Source organism: Neoarius graeffei, chromosome 23 (genome assembly GCF_027579695.1).
Source record: "Neoarius graeffei isolate fNeoGra1 chromosome 23, fNeoGra1.pri, whole genome shotgun sequence".
NCBI lineage: Eukaryota > Metazoa > Chordata > Actinopteri > Siluriformes > Ariidae > Neoarius > Neoarius graeffei.
The window spans coordinates 40822980-40838565 of NC_083591.1; the positions used below are offsets into that span (position 1 = coordinate 40822980).

General features: G+C 38.3%; 1 protein-coding gene across 1 annotated transcript in view; it reads left to right on the top strand.

Moving 5' to 3' along the window:
• Positions 1-15586, top strand: part of LOC132871725 (receptor-type tyrosine-protein phosphatase S-like) — a 328962-nt gene that overhangs the window by 285720 nt on the left and 27656 nt on the right. Inside the window, exon 21 of the mRNA XM_060906174.1 lies at positions 7590-7765. Coding sequence (XP_060762157.1) covers positions 7590-7765 — 176 coding nt within the window. The remainder of the gene's footprint in view (positions 1-7589; positions 7766-15586) is intronic.

Here is a 15586-nt window from a genome sequence, read left to right on the forward strand (position 1 = left end):
ACCCCGCCTTTCGCCCATAGCCAGCTGGGATAGGCTCCAGCTTGCCTATGGCCCTGTAGAACAGGATAAAGTGGCTAGAGATAATGAGATGATATATATAGACACACACACGGCCCATTCTATAATTGTGGGTACATTTCAAGTGTCGACTCTGTTAGTCATCGACAACTCCATTATCATTAAACTGGGTAATCCATTAACAGAGTTGACGTTTCCCACCATTTTGTTTCTTAACTCCCCATGCCTACCTCAAACTAGCTGACACATGACATGTATTAAAACAGAATTTTATGGATTTTTATCATGTTATTGTTTTTTTTTTTAAATGAGCGATTCACTCCAATATCACAATAACAGATTTGACGAATAATTGATCTACTCTTGGTGTATCCTCAACATTTTGTTCAAATTAATGAGAGAAGAAACACAACATGCCTCACTGCCTTTCTGAAGTTTCCTGCCAGAGGAAGTGATGTCTCTCGGTGCAGGTGTCACGCGTGCTATTAAAAGTCTTTGTGGATTTTATGCGGTTTTATAACAGCGTTGACAAGAACATTGGGATGGATTATTTTTTAAAAAAATTAAATCGACTTTCTGTGCAATTGATAGTTAGACTGAATCACTTCATGTTTATTCAAGTTGAATGTATGAATCAGGAGTGTAAGACAGCCAGTAATTGGGGTGGGGTGGGGCCATTTAGTTAATGTTTTATGGATAAATTGGGTCTGAAATGTACATCAAGCCTTGCTATTGGTGAAAGTTTGTCATAATTTGCATTATTGTTCAAATCTGATTCAATAAAGATTTCTTTTGTGGAAAATAACAAAAAGTTTATCTCAGAAACGTGAAATGCACCCCGAATTCCAGAACGACCCATATATACAGTATACTGCACATATAATAGAGGTAGTAAAAAATTGCAGTGTAGTACACAAAGTTGTGGACAAAAGTCCTTCATCAGCTGTGCAAGCAAAGTGCTTCTGAAGCTGTAGGAGGTGAAATCTAATTTTCCTACAGGTGAAATGCAATTTTCGCTACCTCTTCAGTTATTGTAGTAACCTGCAGTCTTGTTGGATTTTTTCTTCATATATCATACACATTGGCTCTACAGTCTTTTCATAAGAAAAGCCACACCTTCTGAAATGTAATGGCTTACATACTGGATTATGTCATCCAGTATGGTTCTTTGTAACATAATAACAAGAAACAAGCCTCAAAATTTCATGAGGCAAATGCACAATAAGTCTTCGCAGTGAGACATAAACACAACAGGGTATTTAACGAGACTCTAATTGAAGGGCAGCCATGGTCTAACGGTTAGAGAAGTAGCTCTGGGACCGAAAGGTTGTTGGTTTGATTCCCTGGACCAGCAGGAATGACTGAAGTGTCCTTGAGTGAGGCACCTGCTGCTCTGGGTTCATTGTATATTGCTCTGGATCAGAGTGTCTGCTAAATGCCTGTAATATAATGAAGGGTTTAACACCGAAGACTTGGGCACAAAATTTTTTATGGAAAACATACCGAAGACAGGACCAAAACAAAGGTGCATGTCGAGAACTCCAAACAAAGCATGAATGAGGCACTTGTTATGCTTTGAACTGCACGACATGCTGAGAGGAGGTGGCTTTGTAACAGTTTTCTCTACAGAGATGTTTATTTAGCGTTTTTGGAAGGGAAGGAGTCTCCAGTGTCAGTGCTTTGTAAGTCACCTTTGTGTTTTCTTCACAGTTTCTCAGTAACAAGCTGCATTTTTATTAGCTTTAAGAGAGAAAAAAGAGGATGTGAAGGAAAGTCTGTTTATTGCTGCTCTAATGGAAGTGACAACAGGAATTAACTTGTTTTGTGCAGGTTGCACAACATGAAATACAATGATAAATGGATTTTTAAAAATTATATCATTCTGTAATGAATAAAATATGTAAATGCTAGTCTGTGTGAGGAATAAAACACTTTGGGACATGCTGTTCGAAGAAAATTATGTCTATATAAAATAACAGGATGGAAAAGCACACCATTGATTATTTTCCTATAGGAGCATGCCCTGTCAGTTACTGTGGTATCCATAGGTGTAGCAATGTATAAGGAATGATTCATGACGGTTTTTTGTTTTGGAAGGCATTTTATGCACAAAAATCTACAGTGGTTTTCATGACTGAAAAAGAAACCCCTTAAAATAATGCAGTAAATTTAGATCCAGGATTGAGGATCAGGAAGCCATGATTCCTGAACCACATATTTTTTCGGATTCTTTTTGGCTCACCGAACAGCCACGTGTCTGTGCATGGACGTAGGCTAATCAGCTTCTCGGCAGCACAGACCCTAATTAACATGAAGCAGTATCACTGAGCTCGGGTCAGTTCCTGTTCAAATTGTGAGATCATTTCAAAATCCCAGAACCAGAAAGAAGCATGAGTGTAAGCTCGCAAGATAGAAGAAAAAAAATGACAAATGTTCCTATCCAGAGTGAATGAACTGAGAAAATTGCATTTGTGGGGAAAAATCAGTGTGTGTGTCTGAATATACATAATTGTCATAAAAAAAAAAAAAACCTCTAAGTCCCTTAATTATTCTCAGTTGTTCTCAGCATTTAATCCACGGTATAATGGCTTGAATGCATAATTTGTTTTGTGGTCTAAATAAAGAAAGTACAAATATATATATATATATATATATATATATATATATATATATATATATATATATATATATATATATATATATGCATATGCAGCTTCTTCAAGAGGCTGCCACCTGGTGTTCATCGTTGGTAATGTTCAAAAATACAGTGGCATTCCTTGATGCAAAGAATTTCTAAAAGAAATACAGCAAAATTAACGTAGACACTACTTTTTTCTTTATTTAAAAGAAAAATCCTACCTGAACAGCTTACCTCTTAATCAGTCAGATCAGCTTTCAAAGCTTCAACTTTCATGTAACACATCATCATGCCTGTTATCTTGTAGATCACTAATGAGCCAAGCTGAGTTGAGTCTCTGTCGTAACTAAGCGTTGAATTTTATGCGAAAATGGTGTGTTTTGTTTTTCAGAGCTAACAGAGAAGTTTGACCATTATCACTGGTGTTTAAAGTGGTTGAAATTTCTTCTCCAATTAAATGACATCGTCAATGCTAACTAGCAGGCGTGTCCTGATATATTGTGTGACAAATCGTGATACAAATTTATGATGATTTGAATCGATGAAATAAAAAATGAACTGCAAGTATTATTATTATTATTATTATTATTATTATTGTTATCAGGCTGCCTAATTTTATTTTTTCCTAGCTGTAATTGTGTTGTGTAGACCGCAGAGGTTGCAATAACATACAATAGCAGGAATACATGCGACTTCAACTTAGATGTAAGTAACACAGCTCTAATACTGTGAAAACACACACAGAAAAAAAAAAACATGTCTATGATGGGGAAAGAGCTGTTATGTGGTTGACTGTACAAATAGATTTAACAAGAAAATCAGAGCTGTCTTTTTACACACTGCTGAAAGCTAAAGAAAAGAGAAGCAAATGGAGGTAGTATAAATGCTCATACAACCCCGATTCCAAAAAAGTTGGAACAAAGTACAAATTGTAAATAAAAACGGAATGCAATGATGTGGAAGTTTCAAAATTACATATTTTATTCAGAATAGAACATACAGTAGATGACATATCAAATGCATGGATTAAAGATTTCCGTCGTGTGACGGATTTCCGTCAACTGAACTCTCCCAAGGCCAAATGTGAGGTCGGTGCTGATCCGAGGAGAATTAAAATGACGGGTGGTTGGGTAGAGATTGGGTTATAACACTGATGTGTTGCAACACCATCAACTATCAGCAGGGTTTATTTAACTTTTTTGTTTTTGAGCCATGCTTTGTGTCATTCATTTCCTATGTTTGATCATGTTTAAACGTTCGCTGTCTACGGTGCGGCATTAAAAAAACATGCGCTGTCAAAATTGGCAAAAGACATTCCCATGTGCTTGGCGTGCTTGTGTCTGATCATTTCTGTTTTGTATTAAATTAAATCTTGCCAAAATGACTTAGTTCAAACCTGGACATAGAAATAGAGCGTGTTAAAAAAAAAAACGAAAAAATAAACCCTGGAAAGCCCGCTCCTCTGCTTCAGCCAGACTTGAAGACCCGACGGTGCAATGCTTGCAGACTGTCAGAAGTAATTAGACCTAAATTTATAACTAACAAATCAGCAGACGCCCCAACAATTATTATTTTTGTTAGGCCAATGTGTAAGGTATGTTAGAACCGTGCCTTATAGCCTACGTTATATCACAATTTAAAGGACGTTTGAGGAGTTGGAGGCTGCGAGCGCAATGATGTTCCGACATGCGCTAAACTTTATTCCCTGAAAATCATACACCAGAGTTCAATGCCCCAAACAGTCAAAATGTCTAGAAAACTACGGGTAAATAATAATCATAGACTACTAAGTTAAATTACGTCAAAACATCTGTTTCTGGCCTGTGAAATGATGGAGGAAAATGAGAACGAACGCAAAGTAGATAGCAGCCAACTTCACGCGATCTTTTAGGTAACTTAACACTCGTGTTGGCCACAATATTTCTCTTAATAAAATCTTGAATTGTTTTTGAAGTCGTATTCAACACAAAGTAAGGTCAAATTATAATTTTAATTTTAATTGAAGCGAAGATCCAAACTTTTTTCTATATTGACGTCAAGCATAGAGGAGCATGCCATTCTGCTTTCGGTTTCGGCAGCATGGATGCGCTTTACATGAAAGAAGGCACTGATGTGTCTGCCATCGATAAAGGTGTAAAAAACAAGTGGAGGTGGGCTTGGCTGTACGAAATAGGTGAAAACGGAAAGCCATTTAGTTCATGGTGCAAAAAACTAAACATTCCAAGTGCTTGCATTTGTGTGGTTTGCCACAAAAAATAATATACGGAAGCAATGGAAAGAAAGTGCAATAAATTGAATATATTAATCCATTAATTAATTGATAATAAAGTTATCAGTTCTAAGTTAACCATTCTCAGAATTTCATCGAAATCCACCCATAACCCCCCCATAAATTTTCAATCAAATAATTTTTTTTTTTTGCTTTAATCCATGCAAATGTTTAAACTGAGAAAATGTATCATTTAAAGAGAAAAATTTGGTGATTTTAAATTTCATGACAACAACACATCTCAAAAAAGTTGGGACAAGGCCATGTTAACCACTGTGAGACATCCCCTTTTCTCTTTACAACAGTCTGTAAACGTCTGGGGACTGAGGAGACAAGTTGCTCAAGTTTAGAGATAGGAATGTTAACCCATTCTTGTCTAATGTAGGATTCTAGTTGCTCAACTGTCTTAGGTCTTTTTTGTCGTATCTTCCGTTTTATGATGCGCCAAATGTTTTCTATGGGTGAAAGATCTGGACTGCAGGCTGGCCAGTTCAGTACCTGGACCCTTCTTCTACGCAGCCATGATGCTGTAATTGATGCAGTATGTGGTTTGGCATTGTCATGTTGGAAATGCAAGGTCTTCCCTGAAAGAGACGTCGTCTGGATGGGAGCATATGTTGCTCTAGAACCTGGATATACCTTTCAGCATTGATGGTGTCTTTCCAGATATGTAAGCTGACAATGCCACACGCACTAATGCAACCCATACCATCAGAGATGCAGGCTTCTGAACTGAGCGCTGATAACAACTTGGGTCGTCCTTCTCCTCTTTAGTCCGAATGACACGGCGTCCCTGATTTCCATAAAGAACTTCAAATTTTGATTCGTCTGACTACAGACCAGTTTTCCACTTTGCCACAGTCCATTTTAAATGAGCCTTGGCCCAGAGAAGACGTCTGCGCTTCTGGATCATGTTTAGATACGGCTTATTCTTTGAACTATAGAGTTTTAGCTGGCAACGGCGGATGGCACGGTGAATTGTGTTCACAGATAATGTTCTCTGGAAATATTCCTGAGCCCATTTTGTGATTTCCAATACAGAAGCATGCCTGTATGTGATGCAGTGCCGTCTAAGGGCCCGAAGATCACGGGCACCCAGTATGGTTTTCCGGCCTTGACCCTTACGCACAGAGATTCTTCCAGATTCTCTGAATCTTTTGATGATATTATGCACTGTAGATGATGATATGTTCAAACTCTTTGCAATTTTACACTGTCGAACTCCTTTCTGATATTGCTCCACTATTTGTTGGCGCAGAATTAGGGGGATTGGTTGATCCTTTTCCCATCTTTACTTCTGAGAGCCGCTGCCACTCCAAGATGCTCTTTTTATACCCAGTCATGTTAATGACCTATTGTCAATTGACCTAATGAGTTGCAGTTTGGTCCTCCAGCTGTTCCTTTTTTGTACCTTTAACTTTTCCAGCCTCTTATTGCCCCTGTCCCAACTTTTTTGAGATGTGTTGCTGTCATTAAATTTCAAATGAGCCAATATTTGGCATGAAATTTCAAAATGTCTCACTTTCGACATTCAATATATTGTCCATGTTCTATTGTGAATACAATATCAGTTTTTGAGATTTGTAAATTATTACATTCCGTTTTTATTTACAATTTGTACTTTGTCCCAACTTTTTTGGAATTGGGGTTGTAAAAGTTTATTAAGAAAAGGGCTATTTGTTATTAACCTTTTAATTTTTAATAAAATGAATATTTTATTTAATAGGCTATTATATTTTACTCAAACCTTTGCAAATGTGGCTAAATAATTATTGTTGTTATGAAGAAAATGAACAAAGTTGTTGTTTTTTTTTAAATTCAGTAAAATTAATATTTAAGTTGATCAAGAATAGGAAAATAAATGTCAGTTTTTGGCAAAAGATTTTTTAATTTAATTTTTTTTAATAATTTGGAAAAATTGAATCGTGAATCGAATCAAATTGTGAATGGGTTGAATCTTAACATGCCTACTAACTAGCAGAGCGACACATAGCACTAACCAACACAGAAAAGACAAAAACACAATCCCAACCAACAAATTAGCATCAGAATCACTAAGAGCATCACAACTATTTCAATATAAACACATTTAATGTGTTTCAGGGTGGATTTACAAATGCTAAAACACATTTTTATTAGCAGCCTTGTTGGAATGCCATAAACCCAATTCTTATTTGCATTGCTCCAGTGGGAACCGTTTTAATTTTGCCCCCATTAACACAGACAACCACAGTACTGCTGCGTTCCCATCCACTGCTCTGTTACTGGCCCCTCTCAAAAGCACTACCATGGAGTTTGAGTGCTGTAAATTACATTACGAAGCCACTAGCATTGAAAGTTTTGTGTATAAAATGGTGTTAGCTCTGGAAAAAGGAAATCCATATGCATATGCCTGATAAGAGACACTATTTATCTTCAGTTCCCACCTTTTGTTTAGTGGTTGTCTGGTTGAATGCAGACTCAGATGGGACTGGGTTGTTATAAGACTGAGTTCTCTATAAAGCACCTCACAACTAATCCTGGACTCAAGCCACACTTTTAATTTAATTTTGAATTGCTGTTGAAGAGAAAGGGATTTTAATTTAATATCAAGGAAGTGACTCGGAAATGTAAATGTAACCAAATATAATTACGCCGGTAATGCCTCTTGCTTGTCCATTTCAGGCATTATTGGTAGTGACTACATCAACGCAAACTACATCGATGGCTACAGGAAGCAGAACGCGTACATTGCCACACAGGGCCCACTGCCTGAGACGTTTGGAGACTTCTGGAGGATGGTGTGGGAGCAGAGAGGTGCATCGATAGTCATGATGACTAAACTGGAGGAGAAATCACGGGTAAGAGAATTTTACGTTGGTGTGTAAGTGTGCCGGGTGAGTGTGAGAGAGTCCCATAATTATGCTAGTGTAACAGACAGTGTAACTTTAGGGGTGTGTGTGTGTGTGTGTGTGTGTGTGAGAGAGAGAGTTTTACTGTAATGTGTAAAACATTGTGTTAGGCATGTGACAATAAAAATCAAAGTTATTAGATTAAGAATATTTCTACTACACTAGAAAGCACTAGAAAAGACCTTTAAAATGATGCATGAACCAACTATCTACGACACACATTAAGAAAGTTATGAATTTTTTAATTTCGAAAAATCGAGTGGATTTTCAGCCCTTAATTACACACTGAAACAACAGAAGAACTGTGACCGATATCAACAACTTCCACTTGTAAATGACCATAACTTGCTTACTTTTTGTCCTACTTGTTGTCTGTCCGCCGGCAGCACTTGGACACACTGGTTTTGCTAACGTTAGAAAACAATGTGCTAGTCTTTTGATTACAATGAAACTTGGTAGTAATCAAGAAAAATACTTAAGCTATCACTTCTATATGTTTAGAAAATACAACCTACTCACCATTGATGGTAGCAGAAGTCGGAAGATGAGGGTCTACTTCATAAACAATTTTTTTTTCCACTTCCCGTTGTCACATCGTGAAAATTCGAGAACCACGAGGTTACTGAGAATACTGACTACGTCATCAGTATTTGTGTACTGGGGAAATCCGCACGGGAATCAATAACGTAGAAAGCAAAGACCAAAACGCGATGCATGAGTAGCCACTGCAGGCCACTAGCGGTTAGGCAGAAACAATACAAGCACTATGCAGGTCATTGTAGCGTAACTACATTGTGAGAGATGAAGTGTGAAATGCAACAGTTGCTTTTGTTAGTAATGTGTTTAATTTAAAGTCCCTGTCCAGTTTATTTTCATGATTAGCTTCTTACTATTAGCTGTCGCTTCTGTGGTAAATTTATTAGCAGTTTGTTTGTTTGTTTGTTTGTTTGTTATTTTTAAGTGACACAATCTCTGTCACTCATTGTCCCTGAGAGAATGTGAACAAACTAGCTAGCATTTTTGTCTAGCTAACATTTTAGCATTTTGTTTACCCTATTTATTTATTTATTTATTTTGTCCACATGTTCAGTGTAATATTAGCTAGTGAAATACAGAGAGAGTGAAACTCGTTTTCAAACCTGAGGTGCAAGTTGCTATTTTTGTTAGCAATATCCTGCTATGCGGGGCGGCACGGTGGTGTAGTGGTTTGCGCTGTTGCCTCACAGCAAGAAGGTCCGGGTTCGAGCCCTGTGGCTGGCGAGGGCCTTTCTGTGCGGAGTTTGCATGTTCTCCCCGTGTCCGTGTGGGTTTCCTCCGGGTGCTCCGGTTTCCCCCACAGTCCAAAGACATGCAGGTTAGGTTAACTGGTGACTCTAAATTGACCGTAGGTGTGAATGGTTGTCTGTGTCTATGTGTCAGCCCTGTGATGACCTGGCGACTTGTCCAGGGTGTACCCTGCCGTTCGCCCGTAGTCAGCTGGGATAGGCTCCAGCTTGCCTGCGACCCTGTAGAACAGGATAAAGCGGCTAGAGATAATGAGACGAGATGAGAGATCCTGCTATGCTAATCACTGTAGCTTTTTAAAACTAGCTGGAAGTGGCTTTGCAGTTACAAACCACAATCTTATGTATTTTTGATACTTGTGGTGACCAACATGTACCTAAAAATATGTCCATCTTGGCATTTTAAATATGTGTAAAAAAAAAAAAAGTAAGTGGAAACATTTTGTTTTGTTATTACTACATTCTTCTTATGACACTTTAGCCATCTGGTTGTTTACATTGCATTTTTGTTGTGCTTGACTATATATTAGTTGTAGTTTAGGATATAGGTAGATTGATTGATTCTTCAGATTAGACACCTTTTGCTTTGATGGTACTTTGCACACTCTTGGCTTTCTCTCAACCTGCTTCATGAGGTAGTCACTTGGAATGCTTTTCCAACAATCTTGAAGGAGTTCCCATATATGTTGAGCACTTGTTGGCTGCTTTTCTGACACTCTGCAGTCCAATTCACCCGAAACCATCTCATTTGGGTTTAGGTCAGGTGATTGTAGATCCCCGGTCATCTCATGCAGCACTCCTTCACTCTCCTCCTTCGTTACGTAGCCTGGAGGTGCATTTTGGGTCATTGTCCTGTTGAAAACAAATGATGGTCCCACTAAGTGTAAACCAGTTGGGATGGCATGTCGGTGCAGAATGCTGTGGTAGTGATGCTGGTTAAGTGTGCCTTCAATTTTGAATAAATCGCCAACAGTGTTACCAGCAAAGCATCCTCACACCCACGGTCACACCTCCTCTTTCATGCTTCACGGTGGGAACCACACATGCAGATACCATCTGTTCCCCCACCACCACCTCACAAAGACACGACAGTTAGAACCAAAAATGTCAAATTTGGACTCATTAAACCAAAGTACAGATTGACACTGGTCTCATGTCCATTCCTTGTGTTTATTGGCCCAAACAATTCTCTTCTTATTATTGGCCTCCCTCAGTAGTGGTTTCTTTGCAGCAGTTCGACCATAAAAGCCTGATTCATGCAGTCTCATCTGAACAGTTGATGATGAGATGTGTCTACTACTTGAAATCTGAAGTATTCATGTCGGCTCTAATCTGACATGCTGTTAATTGGTGATTTCTGAGGCTGGTAACTCTAATCAACATATTCTCTGTAGCAGAGGTAAGCCTTGATCTAACTTTCCTGGGACAGTCCTCATGAGAGCCAGTTTCATCAGAGCGTTTGATGGTTTTTGCAACTGCACTTGAAGATACATTCAAAGCTCTTGCAATTTTCTGGATTGACTTACCTTCATGTCTTAAAGTAATGATGGATGTTGTTTCTCTTTACCTAGTTGAACGGTTCTTGAAATAATATGGATTGCTGCAGTTTACTGTATACCAACACTACCTTGACACAACACAACTGATGATCTCAAATGCATTAATATGGGAAGAAATTGCACAAATTAACTTTTGACGAGGCTGTTAATTGAAAAGCATTCCAGGTGACGACCTCATGAAGCGGTTAAGATAATGCCAATAGTGTGCAAAGCGTCATCGAGGTAAATGCTGGCTACTTTGAAGAATCTAAAATATGAAACGTTTTGTTTTTTAACACTTTTTTGTTTACCACATAATTCCATACATGTTCCAGATGCTATTTCATAGTTTTGACATCTTCAGTATTGTTCTACAACGTAGAAAATACAAAATACAGAAAAATCTATGTATGAGTAGGTGTGTACAAACTTGTGACTAGTAACAATCTATCCTTGGTTAATGTGTTAATTTCTGTTTTACATTTGTGGATCAGATTAGATTAGATTAGATACAACTTTATTGATCCCTTTGCGAGGGTTCCCTCAGGGAAATTCCCTCAGTGTCTGTGTGTATAATATTATATAGTAACATTCTATATCGAGGGTATTGCATGGTTGCGTGAAGATATGAAGTTTATCTTCGAGTGGTAAATGTATATACATTTGTGGTCAGAAGTTTACATAGAGTGACATGAATGTCATCTTGGATATGAATGTCATGGCTTTCAGTCATTTCTTTGAACTGTTCTTTTTCTGTGGCAAATTGTACAGCATACATCTTTAATGTTAAAAAAAACCCCACTAGAATGTGGTGCATAAGTTTTAATTTTCTTTGGGTTTTCTGAAATCAACACAGGGTCAAAATTATACATACAGCACACCAAATATTGTCTTTTCACAAGATTCACTTTGACCAAACATTTTTGTTTGCCACGAATAAGCTTCTGGTAGAATTCTGGTTGGATAATTCACGACTCTTCATGGTAGAATTGGTAGAGTTCAATTAAATTTTTTTTTCTTGGCATGGGCTCGACTTATAAACACGGTCCATATATTTTCAATAGGGTTGAAGTCAGGACTTGTTTTAAACTTAATGTTAGCCTGCTTTATCCTCCACAACAAGCTTTGATGTGTGTTTGGGTTCATTGCCCTGTTGTAAGTCCCAAGTCGTGTTCAAGTTTCTGATGGTTTATGCTGAAGAATTCTGAGGTAGTCCTCCTTCTTCATTATTCCATCCACTATGTGCAATGAACCAGTTCCACTGGCAGCAAAACAGCCCCAGAGCATGATGATCCTACCACCACCACCAGCTGGTACAGTGTCCCTCTGTACTGTACATGGTGGTCATTGTGGCCAAACAACTCAATCTTTGTCTCATCTAACCATATAGCTTTCCTCCAGAAGGCTTTTTTCTTTGTCTGTGTGGTCAGCTTCAAACTTTAGTTAAGCTTGAAGGTGTCAATTTTGGAGCAGGGGGTTATTTCTTGGATAGCAGCCTCTTAGTCCATGGTGATACAAAACTCACTGAACTGTAGACAGTGATCCATCAGCTTTCAGCTTATGGCAGGGCTGTGCCATGGTGATTCCCAGGTTGTTCCTGACCATCCAAACCAATTTCCTTTCAGCTGAGAGTGACAGTTTGGGTTTTCTTGAAGCAAAGTGGCTTGGCAAAGTGACTGCACCTCACAATAACTTGCATACAATTGTTTGAACTGATCTTGGAATTTGCAGTTGTTTAGAAATGGCTGCAGCCATTCCAGAATTGTGTATATCTGTGATCCTCTTTCTCAGATCTGCACTGAGCTCCTTGGACTTTCCCCATTGTATTGTGTGTTGGTCAATCCAATGAGTGCTGTAAACAAACCCTTTTTATGAAGGCACAGAGAATCTACCAGCTGCAGTCAATCATGATCACTAACAGGAAGTTAAGAGACCTCAGCCTTGGTAAGATAAGAGACATTATGGAAGTTTCAGCACCTCTGAATTCATAATCTAAGTGAGTGTATAGTAAATTTTTAACCCTGTATGTATAATTTTGACCCTGTGTTGATTTCAGAAAACCCAAAGAAAATTAAAACTTGTGCACCAAATTCTAGTGTTTTTTTTAAAGATGTATGCTGTACAATCTGCCACAGGAAAAGAACAGTTCAAAGAAATGACTGAAAGCCCAAATATTGCCATTACATTCATATCCAAGATGGCATTCATGTCACTGTATGTAAACTTCTGACCAGAGCTGTATCATGAGTGAGCGACGTGAATGAGTGAAAACATTTCCAACATGAGAAGATAAACGTCATATCTTTGCGCCACTGTGTAATGTTCTTTATATTATATGGACACATCCAAAAAAAAAAAACACCACAATTTAATCAAAAGAATTTGAATTTTGAACCAGTTCGCCATTTTGACAACACATGTCTAGTCAGCGGGAAAACACTGGGAGTGACATCATCGGAGTGAAATGTCAGGAAATATTATACATATGGGACACTTTTTCCATGGAATAAAAACATGTATTCTATTCCCTTCTAGCGGGTTTCATTCATTTGGTTTGATAACATGCAATATTGTTAGCATATCGCTTATCGTGTATTATGTCACTCTACCCAATGGAGAATGAGTGTTGAATATGGTTTACTGTATTGCATGGTTGTCAAGACAACATGACGTTACACGTCTGAGACATAAAACTTCCATGCGAGTGAGTGACTGTGACAATTTGTAAACAAACATGGCCGCCAGATTTGCTTCATTAAATACGGAAGATTTTGAGAGAATTTTGAAAGAGAAAGATGTGTTGAACACCCGAAAGGAATCTGTATGTATAATAATAATAATAATAATAATAATAATAATAATAATAATAATATTGGCTGGCTTTTTTTCATGGTATATCAGATATGTTCCATTCAGCTAGCATGATATCGAACTCATCTTCGACTTGTTCAGTATCATGCTAGCTGAATGGAATATATCTGACAGACCACTCAATACCAGCCAATATTATTTACAGTGGCATGCAAAAGTTTGGGCACCCTTACTGAAAATGTCTGTTACTGTGAATAGTTAAGTGAGCAGAAGATGAACTGATCACCAAAAGGCATAAAGGTAAAGACGACACATTTCAGCGTTTTCTGCAAGATTTGTGTATTATTTTTGTTTTGTACAATTGTAGAGTGAAAAAAGAAAAGGAACACCATGCGAAAGTTTGGGCACCCCAATGCATTTGAGTTCTCAGGTAACTTGTACCAAGGTTCCAGACCTTAATTAGCTTATTGAGCTGTGGCTTGTTCAAATTCTTCATTAGGAAAGGTCAGATGATGCAGATTTCAAAGCTGTATAAATTCTCTGACTCCTCAAACTTGTCCCTAAAATCAACAGCCATGGGCTCCTCTAAGCAACTCCCTCGCATTCTGAATAACAAAATAATTGATGCTCACAAAGCAGGAGAAGGCTACAAGAACGTAGTAAAGTGTTTTCAGGTAGTTGTTTCCTCAGATTGTAATGTTATTAAGAAATGGCAGTTAACAGGAACAGTGGAGATCAAGGTGAGGTCTGGAAGATGAAGAAAACTTTCTGAAAGAACTGCTCGTTGGATTGCTAGAAAGGCAAATAAAAACCCCTGTTTGACTGCAAAAGACCTTCAGAAAGATTTAGCAGACCCTGGAGTGGTGGTGCACTGTTCTACTATGCAGTGACACCTGAACAAATATGACCTTCATGGGAGAGTCATCAGAAGAAAACCTTTCCTGCGTCCTAGCCACAAAATTCAGCGTCCGAAGTTTGCAAATGAACATCTAAATAAGCCTGATGCATTTTGGAAACAAGTCCTGTGGACTGATGAAATCAAAATAGAACTTTTTGGCCACAATGTGCAAAGGTATGTTTGAAGAAAAAAGGGTGCCAAATTCCAGAAAAAGAACACCTCTCCAACTCTGAAGCATGGGTGTGGATCGATCATGCTTTGGGGTTGTGTTGCAGCCAGTGGGAAGCATGAATTCGAATAAATACCAGCAAATTCTGAAAGCAAACATCACACCATCTGTAAAAAAGTTGAAGTTAAAAAGAGGATGGGTCCTACAATAAGATGATGATCCAAAACACACCTCAAAATCTACAATGGAATACCTCAAGAGACACAAGCTGAAGGTTTTGCCCTGGCCCTCACAGTCCCCTGACCTAAACATCATTGAAAATCTGTGGATAGATCTCAAAAGAGCAGTGCATGCAAGACAGCCCAAGAAACTTGTAGAACTGGAAATCTTTTGCAAGGATGAATGTGTGAAAATCCCCCAGGTAAGAACTGAAAGATTATTAGCTGGCTACAAGAAGTGTTTACAAGCTGTGATGCTTGCCAAAGGGGGTGTTACTAGGTACTAACCATGCAGGGTGCCAAAACTTTTGCTTCGGGCCCTTTTCCTTTTTTGTCATTTTGAAAATGTAAAAGAAGAAAATTAAAAAATTGTTTTTGCTTAAAATATAAAGGGAATGAGTCATCTTTAACTTTATGCCTTTTGGAGATCATTTCATCTTCAACTTGCTTAACTGTTCACAGTAACAGCAATTTTGACCAGGGGTGCCCAAACTTTTGCATACCACTGTAAATACGTCACTCAGATCTATGATGTATTTCGTATGAAAAATGCAAGTTTCTCAACACAAGAAGATAAACTTCATATCTTCAAGCCAACGTATGATTTTTAAAAAATTTATATAGACACATTAACAAACGGGCGGCACAGTGGTGTAGTGGTTAGCGCTGCCGCCTCACAGCAAGAAGGTCCAGGTTCGAGCCCCGTGGCCGGCGAGGGCCTTTCTGTGTGGAGTTTGCATGTTCTCCCCGTGTCCGCGTGGGTTTCCTCCGGGTGCTCCGGTTTCCCCCACAGTCCAAAGACATGCAGGTTAGGTTAACTGGTGACTCTAAATTGACCGTAGGTGTGAATGTG